Source organism: Hirundo rustica, chromosome 1, assembly GCF_015227805.2.
Source record: "Hirundo rustica isolate bHirRus1 chromosome 1, bHirRus1.pri.v3, whole genome shotgun sequence".
Classification (NCBI taxonomy): Eukaryota; Metazoa; Chordata; class Aves; order Passeriformes; family Hirundinidae; genus Hirundo; species Hirundo rustica.
This window is the reverse complement of record NC_053450.1, coordinates 27,568,012-27,589,604: the sequence shown is the minus strand read 5'-3', so window position 1 is coordinate 27,589,604 and position 21,593 is coordinate 27,568,012. Positions and strand designations below refer to the sequence as shown.

Here is a 21,593-nt window from a genome sequence, read left to right as displayed (position 1 = left end):
CCACCAATGAGCAGGATGGGGGTGCACAAGGAACTGGGAGGGGACACATCTAGGACAGGTGACCCCAGATGGCCAAAGAGATGTTCCAAACCATAGTATCATCTTCAAAAATAAATTAAGGGGAAGGTTGGCAAGGGCTTGTTCAGGGCACCTGTCAGTTGGTGTTTTCATTTGCATTGCTTTTATTTCTTGGACTTCATTTCTTTCTCTTTTGTTTTCTTTTTCATTATTATCATCATCATCATCATCGTCATCATCATTATGACATTGTATTTCAATTAATAAACTGTTCTTATCTCAACCTATGGGTTTTCTCACTTTTACCCTCCTTATTTTCTTCCCCCATCCTTCTGGGTGTTGGAGGGAAATGAGCAACTGTGTGGTAATTAGGTGCTGGATGCAGTTAACCTGCGACAAGGAAAAGATCTGGCTCATGCTCAACTTATTTTCCATCAGGGTTCTTCATAATTTGTATTAGGTAGTTGCTGCTTACTACAGAAATACTCACTACACTATAAGTGAGAGTGGAATTTCTCTAGAATAATTTTGAAGACTTGTACAATCCTCTGCAAGGTAAAAAAATAAGCAAATCAAATAGTTGCACCATCACAATGTTGGAAAAAGTGAAAGTTTGGAACTTGCGCAGACTGGTTGAGTGGGTTTTTTTGTTTGGGTTTTTTTGTTGTTGATTTGTTTTGTTTTGTTGTGGGTTTTTTTTGTTGTTGTTTTGTTTTTGTTTTGTTTTGTTTTGTTTGTTTGTTTTTAGTACTTTTTAGTGCTATCTTCAAGAAAATTACTCTATGATCATGGAATCATAGAATCATTTCAATTGGAAAAGACTCCATATCATCCAGTTCAGTCTTTAACTGGTCACCACCTTGTCAACTAGGCCATAGCACTAAATATCAGACAGTGGTTTCTTTAATACCTCCAGGGATGGATGGTGGCTCCCTAGGCAGTCATTTCCAATCTTTAATAACCTTAATAAAGAAATTACTTCTAACATTCAACCTGAACCTCCTCAGGTGCAACTTGAGGCTCTGTCCTCTTGCCCTAGTTATCTGGGAGAAGGAGTCACCTCCCATCTATCTAAAACCTCCTTTCAGTTTGTTGTAGAGAGTGATAACGTCTCTCCTGAGCCTCCTTTTCTCAACGCTGAATAACTCTGACTCTCTCAAACACTTCTCATTTGAATTACCTCCTAGACCTTTCACCAGCCTCATTGCCTTCATTGCCCTTCTCTGGACACTCTCCACGCCCTCAGTCTTTCTTCAGTTCAGCTTAGAACTGGACACATCACTCAAGGTGTTTTCACCAGTGCCAAGTACAGAGGGACAACCCCTGCCCTGGTCCTGCTGGCCACATTATTGCTGATACAGGCCAGGATGTCATCGGTCTTCCTGGTCACCTAGGCACACACTGGCTCATGTTCAGTCATCTGTTGCCCAGCACTCCCTTGTCCTTTTCCACTGGTCCTTGAATCCTCATTGTTGTCTTCCTTCTGGTGCCATGTTCTTCCCAGCCTAGTTGTTCCAGAGACACTACATGGAGGCCCCCTGTGCAGCACACCTAAGCTGAACAGCAGTGCGCTGCATGCTCCTATTTCCTTGTCAAACTCAGATGTGGAAAAGTTTTCTACTTTGCTTAGTAGACTAGAAACAAATGTCATTAGGTCCTTGCAGTGTCACTTCTGAGTCTGACGTTTTTGGGCTTGGCCAGCCTGCAGTTTGCCAGTCAAGGGAGCGTCCCTGGCACAACAGCTTGGCTGCACAGAATGTGTTGCCAACAGGCTTCATAGTGGATTTCTGCCAGCACTTAGCACTCCCCATCGGAGCAGTTCACACCATTTCCCTCTGGATTCTGAGGTACCTTGCTACTCCAACATGGACCAGCCACTCCGCCTGGAGAATCCATAACTTTCTAAATATATAGTTGTCAGAATCTTAACATTTTGTTTCAGATCTGTGGGATTGGAGAATGACCCATTATTTCCCTAGGAACATTTTAAATCCTCAGTCTATAAATTCACAAAATAATTCCAACAAATACTGTAGAGCATAGCACAAAGGTTAGTTTAATGCTTTTTTCTTTAAGTCCTTCTGTTCATTCAGTGTGAGGTTTCAGCCTGTACTGTGAGGTAATGCAATTTCTCAATATGAGCACGATTAAACCAGTGCATTACCACATACAGCAACCTACTATAGCTAACCTTTAGCTGGCATGTTATACTATAATGCACATAGCCAGAACCCTAAGATAAAAATCTTTGGTTTCAACTTCAGTGAATAAGCTACAAGTTTGGAATAAGGCTAATTTGAAGCAAACACATACTCATCAACTATCTCTGAAGTAGGCAATAGTTTGTCTTCACACCTCATCATCAGATTCACTGCCTAGTACAAATTACCCGAGACACCATGATAACAGACATGGCCAAGGATCAATGAACAGGATTGACATAGCAAGATGCAACCAGAAGACCCTTTTGACAGAAAGGCCACGTGTTCTTCTTCACAGCAGAACATCCCTTTTCCCAAGCTCAATAAGGACCATCCTGTTGTGTGCATCCATGCTCTCAATACCCACACCAAAGTCAATAAACATCCTTCTACAGCAGTGGTGTAGGAGTAACACAGCTCAGAAGAGCTCAGTGCTCTTCCACTGCCAATCCTTCGTGGTAATAGTCCATTTCTCCCTATAAGAGCACTAAGAGTGACAGCTCTGTTGCCTACTCTGGCTCTTTATAGATGGCTTTATTCTCCCATGCTAGCATGGTGTTGCCATTTTCTCCTCTTGACTTTTTCCACACGATATCCTAGCACAAACAGGTCAAGTAAATTTGATGAGACTACCTTCTGAGCATAAAATACATGTTCTGATAATGCCAAAATAATAAGGCAATTTATGAGAGCTGCAGCACTGGTTCTTTTGAAGGCAGAACAGCTCCAAAGCAGGTAGAGTTTTGGCTTCAAAAACACCTTCTTACTAGTGTTGGCTTCTTCCTCCTTCTTGGGTTAGACAATGGGAGTGCAATAATAAACAAAAATGAAGAGTAAAGCAGTGCAAAAAAGATTTGGAAACTTCAGCTAATAATTTATAGGTGACGCCTCCATGTCCTTGGATGTGGTCATAAATTTAAATATTTTCATGTATTATCCACAGCTGGAAATAGTACAAGAAATTGCCAACTGAAACTGAAAGCTTTTGAAGAAACAAAATGTGACACCTCTTGCAATGAATTTTTGACTGGAACATAATCTTGCATTCCTGGTTGCCGTAGCACTTATATTACCATTCACTCTTGCTGAGGAATATATAGTGTTACTGGGATCTTTTTTAAAGGGATCTTTTTATTGTTGTCAGTATTATTACAAAACAATCCAGCAAAATAACATTGCAAGACTGTGATGTATTATAGTTTTCTGATATTCTCAGTACTTCCCAGGGTTCCAGCCCTGTTCAGGTAAATGGCCTAAATCATGTAGCAAGACAACTTCCCTGGACATGCTTTGTAAAATAAAAGGTTTAATAAAAAGAAAAATAATTAACATAAACAGATAAAGAAAATGTAGGTCGAACACAGTGCAGAGACCATTCTGACACTGTGACAGCAGTCCTGAAAAGCTCTTTGGTTCTTTTGTGCATTCCCTTTAGTACTTAATAGTTTAGGTGGGTTCAACTGGCAAATTGCCAATAAGGAAAGGCACAGACTTTCAAGGACAGTGACAAAGTCCAACAGGTGCTCCTCTCTTGGCATTGAGCCAATGCCAAAGAGAAAGACACAGACCTTTCTGGTTTGGTTTCCTTCTATGTTTCAGGTAAACTGAAACCTTTTCCTTATACAAAAATGTTCACTCGGGAGTGGGGGGTGCATGACTACTATGTGTCTATCATATCTGAATTATTCTTTCACTATAGGCTGTTTTTAATTATAGTTACTTGGATCTATGAAGATGCTTTTGAGCTATTTTTCCTGAAATTATTATCACTGAGCAACACACCTTACATGGACTCTTGGCATTAAGGCTTAGAATCCTGTGATTTTCTAGGATGCAGCATTTTAAAATAATTTTAATTTTAATAATGTTAATTTTAAAAGCTAAATCTCTGAAAATATTGAAAAAATGAGGGAATAGAATTTCTTCTAGACAGAAAAGAAGAAAGAACATGTTTTTCTTGGGAGGAGAATGTTACCACAAATATAATTTATCTCATGTTTTGCATTTTGGTCTCTTTCCACAGTGAAATCAGATGAGTTGCAAACAATCAAGAAAGAATTAACTCAAATCAAAACAAAAGTTGACTCCTTGCTAGGGAGACTGGAAAAGATTGAAAAGCAGCAAAAAGCTGAAGCAGGTAGGTAAAAGCCAATTTCAGTGAAATTAATTAAATTAGAACCTCGTTACCAGTCAAGCAGACCAAAGAGAACACAAGTTTTCTGAAATTTTGAAATTCTGAATAATGGAGGCCTGAAGCAAAGCAAATTAACTCTCAGTTAGAACTAGTGGGACTATAGGTTAATATTCTTCATAGAACATGCATCATCATTTAAGAATTGGGTTTTTGTGGTGTAGTAGGAAAAATAATCTTTCTAGTGGTTCTGGAAACAAAAAAACACTAAAAAACTGACTGAACAGAATTAATCTAGTAGTTTTTGACCATTGGGATGCTTGTGCTAGGCACATATAAGAATTAATAGATGGTGTATATCAAGAATTTTTACCTGGACAATAGGCAATAGTCATAAGTTGAAGCAAGGAAAACAATTCTATTTGATATAAGGAAAAGAGATGCAACTAAGCAGTATAGTGAGTTGATCAGAGAGACCATAGTGGCTCCTTGGAAACATTCAAAACTCTTTGGGGTCAGGACCCATGAACCTGGGCCAAAATTAGAGTTTATCCCTGATTTGAAGGGGAATTTGACTTGGAGAGTCTAGAGATACTTTCCAATCTCAGTTATTGAGTGAAGCTCTGGCTTCTTTGCAAAAGTGGTTACACTTCCAGTTTAGCTTTTTTCTGGGTTATAAAGCTTTGGTTTTAGGCACACCTTGGGAATGAAAAAAAATCCAACACTATAATTTAATCAAGTCATTGCAGTGGTCATTTTTTGTTAGATGAATGACCATTACCTGGCAGCACTCTAAAGTCATCCTGAGAGTTATAAGGTTGTATTTTGTCTATGATATATATATAAAAACAATCTCAGTTTTTATGCCTGTCTATGGTATTTTCTTTGCTATCTCCTTAGAGATCACATATATATTTTTACAGGAGTTTTATACTAGTGAGTTGATTTTTCTGAGAGTCAGCAAGAAAATGAAAGCCTTATCTCATGAAAAACTCAATTATTATTTCCACCCCTCCATTCTGTGATAAAACATTTTTATGAATTTTGTGTGAAATGTGTGAAAGAAATTCTGCCTCGGAATCCACAACGACCTGTGTGTCTTCAGTTACATGAAACCAAAAACCCACCAGGACACATAAAGAAAATTCTGTTAGGAGTGTCTAAAACATTACTGGGAATAAGTTGTTGAGGGTTACAAACCTGACACAGTCAAAACAGAAATTTAGATCTGGATCCCTCCTGTTTCCATGTAACTTAAAAAAAAAAAAAAAAACTTTGAAAAGTAACCCGTCTTTTCTTTACAAGTATTTTCTAAGTTGAAAGTTCTGCAGCTGTTGCAGTTTATCTCACAAAGTTGAGAGGTTTTTTTCAAGTCTAAGGTAAACCATTAGCAGAGAGTGTGATTATCTCTTTCAAGAGAATTGTGTACAATATGTATTCATTAGAGTCTATTTAGTTCTTTATGCAAGTTAGATAAAAGTTGGTATAATTGGTGAAGATGCAATTGCAACGTACTCCATTGAATCACTTGTGCACTGAAATACTCTGTGCATCCCTACCTTTACTGTCCATTACTATGCAAAACAATCTACAGATCATTGTACTTTGATATCCAATTTTCAGTATTGCTAAAAAACCATAGTGATCTCATTTAAATAGAAATGAGAGGTCAAAGAGGAAGTGTTGATTTGTATTGCATCATATTCTTATGCCTTCTGAAGACAAGCAATGAATATCCTCAGATATTAAAAAACTTTTTCAAAATATTGATATTTTAAAACATCAGATGCAGAACCCATCCCTCATATTCTTTGCCTCCTATTGGAAGGTGTGAGGAGAAGACACCTCAAATAGTCCAGTAAGCATGGAACCCTCTTTAAGTTTCCTGAGCTGATGAGGAAGGTTATGCAGCCTGGGTGATTAGTCTGTAGATCCAAAAAGATTTGCGTAAGCTACATCAGTAGCTGAACTATTTCATTTAGAGTGTCAGATGGGAGATGATGTGAGATGATTTTCTTCTTTCTCTATGGTTTGGCAATGTTCTTTCTTAATTTCCTTAGTCAGAAGGTATGGCCTCACCAAGACTGGGATCAGATAGAGGATCTGTGTCACATTTACATAGAACAAAAATCAAGCCATCATCTTGCTCTTTTGGTTTTCTAAGTTTGACTTGTTCTCCTGAAGAATATTTAGTTTTTAATCCTACAAGTTTTTACATTTGGAGAAATGTGATGTTACAGGCTGGACAAGCTCAGTATCAATGGTAACTGCTCTACTGCTGCATGAAAACTCTCCTTACAGTAACAGTTGGTGTTCTGGCTTTTTCTATTATCAACCCCTAACCTTTCCAATAGTGGGGATTATCAGAAATAGGATTTACTGTACATAGGAAAACTGCAGAAATAGCTCCTGTGTTTTCAAAAATCTGAACTGGGAAGCCAGGAATAAGATGTTCTGATGTAAAAAAAAAAAAAAAAAAAAAAAAAAAAAAAAAAAAAAAAAAAAAAAAAAAAAAAATTGTTAGAGAATATTCTTCCGGTAATATTAGAGATTAGGCTCTAACTAGGCTGAAGGTTAGGAACTTAGTTTAGCTTCTCAGAAGAGCCCAAAAGAGATGTCTACTGAGATGGAATTTTAGCCTCCTCTGAAGAATCCAGTCTATGTTCTCATTAAAACAATTAAGTGACCTAATTTTTAGCAGCTGTATCTTAGAAGATTTCCCATTTAAATGTATTGTCTGTCAATTCAGCAACCTTATTTTCAAAAGCCTAAACCAAAACTGAGTCAGTTGTCATTGCCAGAGCTGAGTGATCTCAGAAGTGGCTTGAGACAGGAAGTGGTGGTAGGGCCAAACATAAAAGACTACAGTACTGTTGAAGCAGTTGTCTAAGATGACTTTGTATTCTTTAAATCTAAGAATCTTTCCAAAGACGCTAGGTGACTGAGGGAGGAAAGCTTAATTTTTGTGTTTCTTCAGTTAGCAAAATTGAAAATGAGGGACTAAAGACTAATGAAGACTAAAGAGATGAATATAAGTGGCAAAATAAATGTGCAAAGTCAAAAGGTAAAACAAATTTCTTGGTTTAAGACTATGGAACAGAAACACACAATCAGATTTGAATAGTATGTATAGCTGGAAATAATTTATGGTAAAAAAAAATGTGCTCATAGATCTTCAAAAATATAGAGCTTCAAGGTAATACTTGATTCATTGGTTGTCCAACAAGATAGGTAATGAACTACTAGTTCCTTACAAAGGAGGAAATATTTTGTTCCAGAAATTCTGTCATTGATCACCCTCAGACTGAAAAGACATTATTTTTCTAGCTGCATGCAACAAATTCTCTGGCCTGATTCACTTTGAGTACATAAAGATTTTATGTAAGTTCCTGTCATGCATAGGAATAAGACTGCGATCCCTCCAAACATTCTTCTAGTCAGTCTCTCTGTCATTCTTCCATCAGTCTTCCTCTGGATTTCTGCTGTTTGGATGAAGTTCCTCAGCACATCCAGGAGTTGCACAATACCTAGTCATAACAATGCAGCTACCCTCATGGAGTCAACCAAAACAGATTCTTCAGGCCTCCATGGAAATGGTCTTTCTTTTCACCACTTTTCAGAAAATATAAGCCAATATTTGGTTGATTGGAGGGGGGCATTCTCCAGTTACTTCAGCATGTTATACCAATGAGGAGTAATGGATACTTTACTCCATAAAAACATGCTTACCTGTCTAAAAGGGTTTGTTGGTTACCCGTATAGTTGTTAAGATATATTCACAGTATATTCACACAAATTCTTGTTCATGTATTGGCAATTAACAGCCTTCTGCTTCTCAGAGCATAGATATTTACATACTTCTCATTGGCTGCACATGAATAAACACCTGGTCACTATGCCAATTAGATTCCAAGGCAAAGTCAAGTACAGAAAACCAAAAAGCTGCATCTATTGGTAAATCAAACCTTCATCTACTGCATGGCATAGATGGGGTAGATGGCCATATAGATATTGTGATTTATTTATGCACTAATTTTTGGAAGAAAAGTTTTCAATCATATTTGCCTACCAGACATTATCACACAGAATTTTACAAAAAATTTTACAAAGCTAGCACATCTGGAGATAGAAGCTTAGGTTTCTTCTACAGAGCACTTTCCTTTGCCACCAATAGGAAAGGTTACTGAATCTCTATAGAGTATGTTTTCCTTACAGAAGCCCAAAAGAAACAAATGGAAGATAATGCTGATTTGATTCAAGAGGAATGCATATCAGAGAATGCAGATAACTCTACGGAAGAGCCAATTGAAGGAGGGCCAGATGCAGATGGGGATGGAGAAGATATGACTGATGGGATAGAGGAGGATTTTGATGAGGATGGCAGCAATGAGCTGGTAAGGAATAATCATGACGTCTGTCTATATGGTTCCCACAATTAACCACAGAGAACCAACAGTCTGGATTAACAAGATAAACTCACAGCAGCACTGTGATGTTCTGTAACTAGTGCCTAGACCTATATTCTTCATACACTGTAATATCAATTAAGCATAGGAACCTCTGAGGAGAAATAAGAAAAATATATTTTACTACATTTGGTAATTTTAGAAAGGAAATAAAATGTAGATTAAGTTGGCTTACATTTATTATTTTACATATGTAAAAATGCAGTGTGCTATTTTTTTCTTTTCCATTTTACACTGCTGCTTTTCAAAATTAAATAAGACTCTAAAATGGTAACGTTTTCATTATTAAATACATGCTTTCCACAGTCTATCTTCCATGTGTATACTCTGCAGGCTATATTGGCAGTTACAGACTGTTTTGAAGGGAATATTTTTCCTTAAGAAATGTTTGGACAAGAAATGTTTGGGTTTTCAGCCTGAGGTTGCATCTTTCATGAAACACCCATTATGGTGCTAAACTCCTAAGTTCTTCTAGGGCAACATTAAAAAATATTTAAAAAATCAGATTTATACCTTTCTATGCATTCCTAACAAGAATGGAACAGTCACAGTGGTTTAGCCTCTATAATATTCTCCCTCCCTTCCTGGTTTTCTTATTCTGCTTTGAGGTGAAATAACTTTTGTTGCGCATTGTCAGAGCCTGCATTTTAAAAATACTTAATCATGTACGTACAGTAAAAAATCTCTTAGCGAAGCAGCAGGAGTCAGTTAGCAAGGAAGCCAGCAGAATCAACTGGAGCAATGGGGCATGTGAATAACCAGTGGGTTGTATTGCTTACTGCAAATGCAGTTTAAATCTATTTGTAATTTTCAGGTTGTTGTCCCATTAGCCAGCCCAAAACTCTCTTGAATTTCTATATCCTGAATAGCATTATTCCCAGAAGAGGCTACTAAAACCTGAATTCCCTCATCCTTTTACATGCAATGTAGAACAGATGACATTATCCTTTTTTCCCAAAAGACAGGTTCTCCTCTTCAGATATGCAGGATTTCCGTAAGAAGTTGTCACTGAATTTGTAGGGAGTTGAAATTTTGTAATTAATTAATAGTTGTAAATATAATCTCTCACCATGGCTAATACCTGACCAGCTGAAGTGATTTTAGCAATAGGGGTGACCACAGTTTAACAAGAACAGAAGGGTTTGCACTAATTAGGCACCATATTCCACATTACAGACAACTAAGTGGGGATGTTAACATACAGTGCATCAGACTCTGATCACTCAATGCTGTCATTTTACCCTGTGGATTTGACATACTAAGAATATATCCACACTATATGACACAAAAGGTAGAAAGTATTTTTTCATCTATCAAAGGCCTCAGCAGGAGAGGCTCTATAAAGCAGGCAGCACAGGAAGAATTCATTATCACTGAAAGTCTGGAATTGGTGCAGCCACATTTGCACACCACTGCTCCCAAGTTAAAAGGCCTTTCCAAGGTTCATGTTATGGAATTAGTTGAAGTGCAGTGCATTGCAGACACAGCTCCAAAGACAGCTCAGAGGTCTGACATAAACATCTAAGGCATGGTGGGGAACCAGCTCCAGTTTCTCTGCATGTCATCAGTAAGTGCATAAGTGCTGGGAGGAGGTGGCTCACCGCATGTGGAGAGTGGTGTCCTCTGCATTGCATCCTGGCATGGGTGGCATCCCTCCCATCCCAACATGATGGCTGCAAGGAAAGGCCAAGGAAGAGGACTTCTGTGCATCATCTCAGTCAGGTGCAGCCTGGTGCAACGCCTGGGTAATGGGGCCAGTCAGACTCATGCCTTCCACCTTCCCAAAGGCTGGGACCCTCTAGCTCAGAAGCTGGCAATATTGTGGACTTTAAAGCTTACAACTAAGATTGTCACTGATGTAAAATCCCTGTCCTTTTTATTCTCCCTTGCCAATTCCATCAAGTTTTGGAAGAGGCTACTTAACTTTAGCTTTCCTGCCAGCTGTGATGTGATAATAACACTTTCTTCCTTTTGCAAAGCCTAGGGAGATTACTAAATGCAAAACTGCAATTGGATAAAGGAATGCTCAGCAAAGGATTGCTTCAAAGAAATCTCAGGGTATGGGTGTTTTCCACAGAAAGGCAATTATAAATTGAATTATGTGTCTTTCCTCTATAGTTTTTACCCAAACAGTCAGCAGTAGCGGCCTGTACTTATGATAAGATGGTAGTTTTCGATGCATATTCTGATTTAGACGGTTTTATACTGACATATATTTATGTAGCTATAATGGCCAATTCCTATAAGCTTTAGTTTCTACTCCAATCATTGATAGCTCTGTAAAGGGAAGGACAGTAACAATACTACCAAATATATAGTGAATAACCCTGTAGAAATACTTGGGAATTCAGTCTGCTTCTACCTATTCTATGTCCTCTTATCTGAAATTGCCCTCTGTCTTTTGAAAAGTAAAGTAAATATACGTTTATTATAAAGCATGACCTAACAGATGTTGTTATTCTGTTTCATAAAAGCTAAATTATTTAGGAAAGAAAGCTGACTAAGAGCAAATACGTAATTTTTGAATGGAGCCAGTTACAAACCTTTTGAGGAAAAAAAAAAGAGAAAGGTTAAGAATTAAACATGTTAAATGTGACAACAGTAACAAAAACTTTCCACCTAAGAAAAATGTTACTATTTTGTGTGACATAGTAGCATTAGACTTGGAATCAAAACAAACCTTTAAAAGGCTTTTAAAATGAAATCTATAATGTTTTTCAAATATAGAGCTAAAGAAATTTAAGACAATGATTAAGAAAATATTTTCTTTCACCACCAGCAGAGGAAAGGGAAAAATATTTAAATGGGCAAAGCTAATGCCCTGAAGTAATTTCAGCAGGAAAATTTAATTGTGAGTCCACTAGTATGAAAAATATTAATAGAGCAAAAGAGGAAGGTTACTTAAATTTAGATCTTGAACTTTAGGAAGTTCTTCCTAAAGATTTATCTGTAAATCATCTTCCAGGTCATTTGCTAAAACCTGCTGCAGTTTTGCTCAACAGAATTCTGTTTTCCTAAGGTTGTCAATAAAGGGAGGTGTTCAACAAGGTCATACACACTGCCAGAGTCCAGGTGCTGCCACAATGGAGCCTCTGAATCCATATATGTGGGTGGTGGAAAGGTGCTGTGACCTTTCTCACCAGAAGCATCTTTAAAAAGACACTCTGTATGGCGCAGACACAGGCGCTCAGAGTGATCAGCTCTCTTGTGAATGCTGCCTTGGCAGCAGGGCTGCCGTTGCCATCCTGGGTGAAGCAGGAGTAAAGAGGCACTACGGTGTTCTTCAGTCTCCTCTGTTTGGTGAAGTCCAAGGGGGAAGAATCACAAGAGCCAAGTGGTTCTGCGGGACAGGTGTTATATAGGACAGCTAGGGAGTGGGGTTTTACAACTTGGCCAATAGGGAAAGGAATTGGGAAAAGAGCCAATCAGGGAGAGGATCCAAAAATAACCAATCAATGGGGGCAAAAATGAGAAACTGAGGAACTAACCTATGAGAAGTAACAAATTAACATAAGGTTGCAAAGGCTCATGGATTTAACACACTTTGCTCACCATGACTTGAAGATAAGCCTTAGGGAGACTTCCCAGGGGGTAAAGACTATAACACGAACCTGCTTAAAGGCTATGCAGTTTTTAGGGAAGAGAAATAATCTCTGTGGATCACCTTGGAAGCCACCACACTCCACCTTTGCAGTATAAGTCCCAAAAATACATTTCTTTCTTTATTTCTAGTTTTAGCTTGCAGAGGAAGCAACTATGCAGGATGTATGTTGTGGGTTTAGGTGGTAGGATTAGTTTTTTAAATTCATGCACTGTCTTCTTGGAGGAACAGGTTACTGCACATTAAATGAGTGATGACAGCTGTCTTCATGCTTGCTTTCAGCCTAGATCAGCTGTAAAGAAAGACACAGCCTGAGTTAAGTCAGACACGGATTTAAGAACCCTTCAGCCTCTTCAGTTGTCTGACTGGCAGCACACAGAAAACAACATACTTAACAGCTGTACACCTTCTTCATCCACCATCAAGATCAGGATGTTGTCCAACCTTGCACTGTAATTTTCTATGACTAAAGTCATGCCCACAAACAGTCATTATGGCTGAGCTAAAGTGTGAAAAGGTTTTACGCAGCAATAAGTTGATTGCCCATCTGAACTCCAATTTCAGACATGATGCATTTGAAGCTACTTCTGCAGTCATCAAACATCACCTCTTGAGAGTCTCTTTTGTACTATTTGCCCAAAAGTGTCTCTCAGCAAGTATCTCCAGTGTTCCAGACACTCCAGCTTAAAGGACCTCAGAAAAATTCCTAAAGAATTTTGCTGCATTCTTATACTAAAGAATTCTTTAAAAAGTGATCTCAGAAACATGATCTATCTATGTATGAATATGTTAAGGAGCTGGCTTCAACTTTCTCAGTGAAGTGTGCCATAAGATTTCATCCACACGCTCTCACACGGCCTCTCACTCCTGCTTGTACAAGGGCATACACATATTGTAGTTTTATATACCTATAATAGGCACCGGTTTATCATGTAACTCCTGAGCTTACTTTACAAATCATGTCCGTTAACTGACCAATCAGAGATTGTGAGAGGGGTTGAAAACTTTAGGTCTATTTCCTTTGCTCCTTTTAGGGGAAAAAAAACAAGTAGTTGGTTATCCCAGATTTTACTGGACCATTCATCCGAGTTTTCATTCCACTCGTAACACTGAGCTGTTTCTTGTAGCAGTGAACTTGAAATTTCTGTTCCTTCCTAGTGCATTCTTTTTAATTTAAACTGTTCCTCAACAGTGTCGTGAAGAAAGCAACATACCCTTGCAGCATTCATCCCATCTTATGGAAAATGGGCTCCCATGAAGAAAGATCTTAATTTTTACTAAATTAAGTTCACACCAAATTCACAAACAGGCCACAAATTACCCAAACACAAATCTCCAGTGATATCAAGCAGGTTTTGTGTTCCTGCAATGGCTTTAAATTGTAAGTAGCGGGAAGGAAAACAACCTTTTCTTACTCCTGTGGCTGCACAGGGGAGAACAGAAAAGTGACCTTTGAACACAGTCCAACACGTTATGATATTTGAGAAGCAACTTGTCCTCAGTCCCTCTATAACAAGTTCCTTCTTACTAGAAATAGCATTAATCTTTCAGCCTGGCTGAAAGATTGAAGGAAGAACATTTCTGAATTACGTGCCTGGTGGTTCCCTAATTCTGCTGATTTAGGATATGGACAACCCAGTGCAGACCCAGGACACTTCATATATCTTCTCTGAACTTGTTTTAAAGGGTGTTAATAGATCATTGAGGAAGCACTGATCAAGTCATTGCAATCCCCTTGTAAATAAAACAGGTAGCTACAAGTTAACTTCACTGAAAGCCTGAAGTATTATAGATTTGGTGGGGGAAAAAAAATAGCCCATGGTTAATAAAATACCAACAAAATAATTAACTGTAATGAATTATACACAAGCACTCATATCTGCATTACATTGCCTGAGAATAATAGTTCCCATCAAACTGTCAACCTTTCATAGTAAATAACTATAAGAGTAATAGCATGGTAGTGGTTCAGCAGTAGAGCAAACTGTTTTCTGGTAGAGTATGTGATGCAAATACAGTAGATTTATGGTGTCATAACTCAGATCAGACACTGGTTAGTGCTTGGTTGGAATTTGAAGGATATATTCACAATCACAGCATTGTTTTTATGCTGGTGTAGCTGTACTAAAAGTAATGAAGCCAGACAAGCATTATTAGATGGGAGTTCCACAATAATGAGTCAACTTTAATGGGATGTCTTAAGAGGCATTTTTATTAAATTATTTTAGAACTAAACACACAGAGACTATAAAAGGCCCAGTTCTGGCTACAATGTAACAAGATTTACAGCAGTTATTTCAACAATTATAGTTCCCTTTCTATTAAGTATATTTCATTTGTATTTGCCTCTCAAGGGTATTTGATTTTTTACTCTTGTATTTTTCTCCACCTCTACATTGCATGTTTTCAGTCTATCAAATTAGTTTTTAACATCCGATAGAGAATAATGTTTCAAATATTAATACCAGAAACTGCCACAGACATAAAACTCAGGATAATCCTCTTGCTGCACTGATTTTCATTATGCAAAAGTAAAACCATTATGATATAATAATAGCTATATTTTTTGTAGGAAATGGTGCAATTACCATTTAAATCAATGGAACCAACTAGCACTGTGGCCAAAGCTCATCAAAAACATTTCCCTCTTCCCACAAATGGGTGATTTAGATTGCTGACAGGTACATAATCAAAGGTATTAGCAAAAGTGGGTTTAATATGATGTTGTAGAAGAGTAACTTAGCCAAAGTTCAGTGGCAAGGTTCACTGTAGTACTGTATGGCACAATCATTTGAACAATGATTCAAAACCACGAAGGCAAAAAACAGTTACCAAGGCACAAATCATACTAAAAGGTTTTGAGTAATATCAGTCACTTCCCAAACATCTGCCACTGGTAAGCGGTCTCTCTGTTTCAGGAAGTAACCTTGAGAGGCGTCCCAGATTAAGGTACCAAGCATCCAGGCTGCTCGGCTGGGAGAGCTCAAAGAAAGCTCACTTAGGTCAGATCTGTGGAATTAAGTGGCTGGATTGTAGCCACATTACATGCAATGGGAAAGGTATGCACGAGACTCCTTGTACCCACAACTTTCTTTGTTCCTTGATAAATGACACTTCGAAAAGCTACTTGCTGTTCATGTGTTAATTGTGTGATGAGTGTTCCAACATCACTCACATCAATGCTCCCTGTGCCACTCCTTGTCCTTGTGGGTCTTCAGAGAACAGATTGCAACAGATTTCTTGGCTGTCTGAGTTATGGCTCAGGCCTTTACCTCCTTCAGAGTCTGAACCAAATTACCACTAGTTTGGTCAAGGGGTTGATTGTATGCATCACACCCCTCCTATAAATTCCTAAAGAGAAATTAATTTAATAGCCAATCTGTATGAAACTTTGAAACTTTCTTTGCTTTAATTATTTTGCACCAAATTCAACAATGAAAATACTCAGCAGAAAAAGGACTAAAATTTGTCTGATGAATTTCATCTAGTTTAAACCCATTTTTGCATATTTCAAATAGCAAGATTAATCCAATGGTGACTGTGTTATAGTGTTGATAGTACTTCATTTATCATTGTAATTAAACTAGATTTTTCATTGTCCATTTAGATGCATGGTTTTTTCAGTCCATAACAGTGAGGCAGGCAAGACTGACTCTTCTATTATCAGCCAAATTAGGCTGATTAGGCTTCTCAAAAAGATCAGTAGCTATTCTGACAACTTGCAGCTTTCTGAGTGTTACTTGTAGAGGATACTACTTAGAAAATAAAGGACAAAACTTCTGATTAATGGCAATGGCTGAAGTAATGTTGTGCCAGAAATCTTGTTCAGCTTACTATAAAAATCACCAAGATCACGCAAATTTTCTTCTCTACTGCGCTTACCATTCATTGAAATCTTGCATTCAGTGTCTGGGGAACATGATGTTCTTCATTCCTAAGGCAAACAAATGGGTAAAATATTGTGATCATTTGATAGATATCAGTGCTAGATGTTTGTACTTGAGCAACCTAAGAAAGTCATTAGGGGCACCATACCCGACAGATACTAATTCCTTGTACCTTCCAAAGCTGCAGTAAATCTAATAACCTGTGACTGAAAAAATGGAGAAAGTAATAAAAGCATGCCATGAAATCAAAAATTGTAAGGAACCTCCTGACATGCCCTTTTGTTATATTTAATATATGCAGTAGCACAGTAGATGTGTTTGCTGTTCACCCACTGTTACATGAGTCATTGGAAGGACCTTGCCACCTGCCCCTCCTCCCCATTTTTCCTGGCAGTCAATTTATCAGAGGAAGGTTTCCTAAGTGGTATTCAGTGTTTTAACCAGGTTACTGGTTTACAACTGACTACATAATGCTTTTTCTAGTTATTATTTAAATCCTGTCCCATACATAGCACACGGGAACCTGCAAAAAATGCAGGCAATGCTATCATGCATTTTGTGTACTAGATTTTCCTGCCTGTAATTGTTTATTCGTAAAACAAGTAAGCAAACTCATTTTACTGAATTCAGATCTATTCCTCTGAATCTGCTCTATATTATTTAATTCCCAGTTAAAAATTTCTCAAAAATTAAAATCATAAAACTTTTAAAACATTTTAATGTAAATACCATAATTAATTTACAGACATTAAGATATTACAGATTTTATGAAAAAGAGCTTGAAAATAATGGGTTTTCTCTTCTGTTTATCTCATTTTTAAGCAAAGTATGTGGGATCAGGAATTTTGGGTCCTGTTCTCTGCTTTGACACTAAGCCCATGTAGTAGGCAATGTGTCTCAGAAGACTGAATGTGCAGGCAGAACTAGCATCTCTTTCTGAGGTCAGACCAACAGGTGCCCTTTTTTTACATGTAAGAAAGGAGCATTCCCAATTATTTAAACTTATAAAAAAATTATATACTTTCCAGTAAAGAAAAAAGTTTGTGGAACAGCAGCCAATATATTCTTCCATAAATCTGATTTAATTTTTCATTGCACCCTGCCATCTGTCTTGACATGCCTGAAGTCTTGGTCATCATTTAATAAGATTGTCATGGTGTTTGATAATTTTGAGGCAGCAAATATTTAATTTTAATTACTCAGGTTCTAGCAAAAACAACTGTTTGGCCTCCAATTAAAAAACAAACAAACAAACCAACCAAACCAAAACAAAACAAAAACACCAACACAAACCCACACATCAGTGAATTTAATCAGAGGTAAACAATGCTGCCAGATCAGGCCAAAAATTCTCTTAGACACGTAAACAAAGTACTTGCCTAAATGAGATTAACTTTTCTCTGATATAACATAGTTGACCTTAATATTCAGTATTAGTAGCATCAATATTTTTATTTCATTTAAGTAGATCAAAATCAGCTACACAGATTTTGCGGGGCCAAAATTTATGAGCATAAAGTCAACCTCTGACTGAAGTGCTGAAACAAGGACAGCCAAATACCTGCCACTTAGAAGCAAACCTGAATCCCATTTCAAGTGAGGACAATGGTGACTTCTAAAAGATATCACTAGCTTTTTTGCTGTACCTTATGGCTGAAAAAGAAACATCAGAAATTAATTGAAGTAACTCAACACTTTAAATAAGAAGACTGATTTTAGTTTCCACCCATGGATTTTTTTGCCAATGTAATTTTAACTAATTCTGGTGGAGCAGCCCTTCTTTTACTTCTCTGTACTTCAGCTGACTCCACTACAATTTGGGTGACTTGTTGGAAGGTGCTACACTGGGTTTTGTTCACCCACCATTTACAACCAACAGTCCCCATCTGTGCATAGGGGAAATAAGCACTGGCACAGTAACCTAGTATAGATACAAAGTATGAGATATGTTGGGAAAATGGTGGGTGGGAAGGGGACACTTGTGTTTTCTAGGCATTCACTGGGAAACAGAAATCCTCTGGAAAAACTCAGGCCAGCCATTGGGTCTGTGCTATGGATTTGAGTCTATCGGCTTAATCATCAAATTCTAAGATTTGACTGAAACTGAGCAATTGTCATGCATCACACATTTTCCCTTGTGGGTCAGTCTTTGAAAATAAATAGCTTTAGCTCCCCTAGAAAACACTCATTTCACAGGCTTTATCAGTAACCTTGAGCATAAAAAATGCTGAATGGAAACCCTCAAAGAAAACAGTATTCTGTTGAAATTCTTCTCTCAAGTAAAGAGGTTCAAACATTGAAAAGCCAAAAGATTGTTATTTTTCCATACTAAAAGGCAGAAATTGTAAACGTTTTTATTCTTTTCAATACAAATTTCAGAGCCACTACAGCTAGTGACACAATTATTCCAAAAGGTCTCAATATTTTTAGAAAATATATATGTGTTACTAAGAAGATTTTCTGCATGATTAATATCAAAACATGAAAGGCAGATTGAATTTATTCATACATAGGCATTAACACACCTCAGAAAAGGGAAGTTATTTAGAAGGTGATAGAACTGTAATTGCCATTTCAACAAAAAAAAAAGCAATCAGTGAGAATAAAACAAGCTCAGTCTGCCAAAATGAAGATTTGGAAGTTAATCAAATACCAGCTTACCCAGCTTGTCATGCTGCTATGTGTGTCTGAAGTCTCCAAATTGATTTCTAAAATTACACTACAGTTCTGTAGTCTTTCAAAATCAGCAAACTGTTTTCCAGACCAAGCAAATAAAGAATGAAAAGGCTAAATTCTTCTCTGCTTCCTCTTTGCAGGGTCATAATAATCCTTTCTCAGCTATTATGAGATTCTGCACCATTTGCAGACTACAATTTGACCCCAAGACCAACATTTTGGTTTGTAACTTTTATTTTAAAATTAATGTCTCTTGAAATTCTCATAAAACCAAAATTTTATGCACTACTGTGCACTGCTCATTCAAATAAGTATTAGGCAGGAAAATACAAATAAAAAGCTGCTTTTAATAGAACCATCTTTTATTACCATTTCCACCTGGATCCCATTCCCACAGCAAGCCTTTCACAGATGACAGTTTCAAGCAGATAACGCTACATCCTGTATGTAGAGTTCAACTGAGTGTTTTAATTTATTATACCGTTACCATTTAAATGTTAATTTTGCATTGTTTGTCTCATTCCACTGCTGCTTCCTATGGTTTACTCTGGGCTTTTCCAGTATCTCTGTCTCATGCTATATGCTTCCAACATCTTCTTCCAGCACTCTCTCCTTCTCTTTTTTTTTTTTTACATGACTCCAGCTGGTTGTTCAGTTGAGTAAAACTTCTACCTCCAAGTACCTGAAAAATCTTCAATTGATTAGACAGACACACTCCTCATCTCAATACATCATTGCCTACAATTATTTTGCCTGGAATGGGAGCCCTTTGGTTTTTGATACCTATCAAAACTCTAATTTGGCAATAGGGAGAAAGTTTATTAGGTGATTTCTGCATAATTACTTTAAGGCAATTCTTGTAAGCTCCTACTTTTATTTTAAAAATACACTTTTAAAATGTAGATATATTAAATGGCCTCAGGGTACAAGTTTACATAGTTCCTTTATGCATTAAACTGTGTGTTCAAATCTGCACCCTGAGCACTAGTAGGACAGGAACTTTTGCCTTGAGCATTAATACTACTTGGACCACCACCACACACTAGAGAATTCCTACTCCTCACATTAAGCAGAGATTAATCCAGTAGGAATTTTAGCCTACCACTTCTTTACACCACCTTGTAACTTATAAGCATCTCCTCTGTAGTATTCAGGATGGTAAAGTACCGTACTTACTGTGAAGCATGATAGGACTTAGTTGGACTTCTTTCTCATGGAGCAGGCGCCATCCCAAGAAGCAGATAATACCCAGGGATCTCCAATGAGACCCATACCCCTGAGAATTTGCTATGACTATCCACTCATATGTGGAGATAAACGAAGGTGGAACATTTTTTTCTCTGGTTTATTTGGCACTGGATCCCAAGAAGGTAGGTGTTGAGCATCTCTCCAGGTACGTTGGTATGGGCTGAGGAAACTCTGTGGACAGCATTTGGATTGGCTTTATCAGCCACGAGAGAACAGGAAAGGGAGTCTGTTAGGAACACAGTTTCACCATGGGGTAGCAATGTGGGTGCATTCTGATAAATGCTTCAGGGCAGTGAGTTCTGCAAAAGCACTGCCTCCCCAGACCTCTTCCACATCTGCTTGGAGATCCTGGCCTACCCCACACTCTGCAGAAGGCCCAGTGCCTCCAGCTATAGATACCTCCCACTGTCCCTAAGTCTTCTCCTATTGACCCTGCAGAGGAAGATTTTGCTACAAAAGCAGTTTAGCAGGAGAAAAACACAGTCTAAATTAAAGTGGATAGATCCGCTTCTTTGCTCCATGGCCCCACTCAAGCTCTCAAATGAGTCACCATGGTGACTCTATTCCCAAAGTCACTCCATCATCTCAACTGCAAGTGTGTCCTTGCTAGCACTCTCCGCATATTGGATCCTGTCTCTACCACTACACCCAAAAGCATTTATCACAATTCTGCCTGGACTCGGAGAAAGAAAAGATATGGAGAAAAATCAGTATCTGATAGGGCTATCTTATTCTTCCTGCTGATTTTTATTGGACAAACAAGTGAAACTGAGCATTTTAATACAAAGATAGAAGTTTGTTTTCACTGGTGACTAAAACAATCATTCTCACATGTACTCACATAAGTACTAGCACTTCAAAGCAATTAAGCTGTTCACTGAACAGAAAAAACAATTCTGTAATGTTTTTAGCAATTAAAGTATGATTGGCAGAGTTCAAAACATGATGATTAGGTTTCATCATTTGAAGAAAGGCTTAAAGAAGTGGCAACTTGTTCTTTTAATTATCTTTTATTAATATTTATCTAACTGTATAATCCTTCTCTTTGTTAAATGCAGTGAATATTTTATCACTAGTTCATTATTTAAAATTTTGCATTAGTGCCATAATTTTGTTTTTCATGTTTTACAAGGGTTACAACTGACAGCAGCAAAAGTGTGATACACATTCACATTCCCCTGCTCACACCTCCTGAACTGTGCATTTACATTTCATATGCGGACATTAAACTAAACCACCAGTATGACTGTTACTGAATTAGAGATTTGATGCTTTTAATCAAGGGACAAAGTGCAAGGTGTACCTCAAATGAAGGCAGCTGTGAAATCAGTGTGATAGCTAATACAAATTCAGTGCTCCTTGGTA

The 21,593-nt window shown here is 37.6% G+C and overlaps 1 protein-coding gene across 8 annotated transcripts in view; it reads left to right on the top strand.

The window, feature by feature from the left end:
• The window catches only part of RALYL (RALY RNA binding protein like), a 391,070-nt gene that overhangs the window by 363,703 nt on the left and 5,774 nt on the right, over positions 1-21,593 (top strand). For 6 of the 8 annotated variants that reach the window (XM_040083776.2, XM_040083786.2, XM_058422915.1 and 3 more), the window contains 2 exons: positions 4,243-4,356; positions 8,566-8,744. In XM_040083776.2, coding sequence (XP_039939710.1) covers positions 4,243-4,356; positions 8,566-8,744 — 293 coding nt within the window. The remainder of the gene's footprint in view (positions 1-4,242; positions 4,357-8,565; positions 8,745-21,593) is intronic. The other 2 variants (XM_058422916.1, XM_058422920.1) reach the window with 1 other exon arrangement.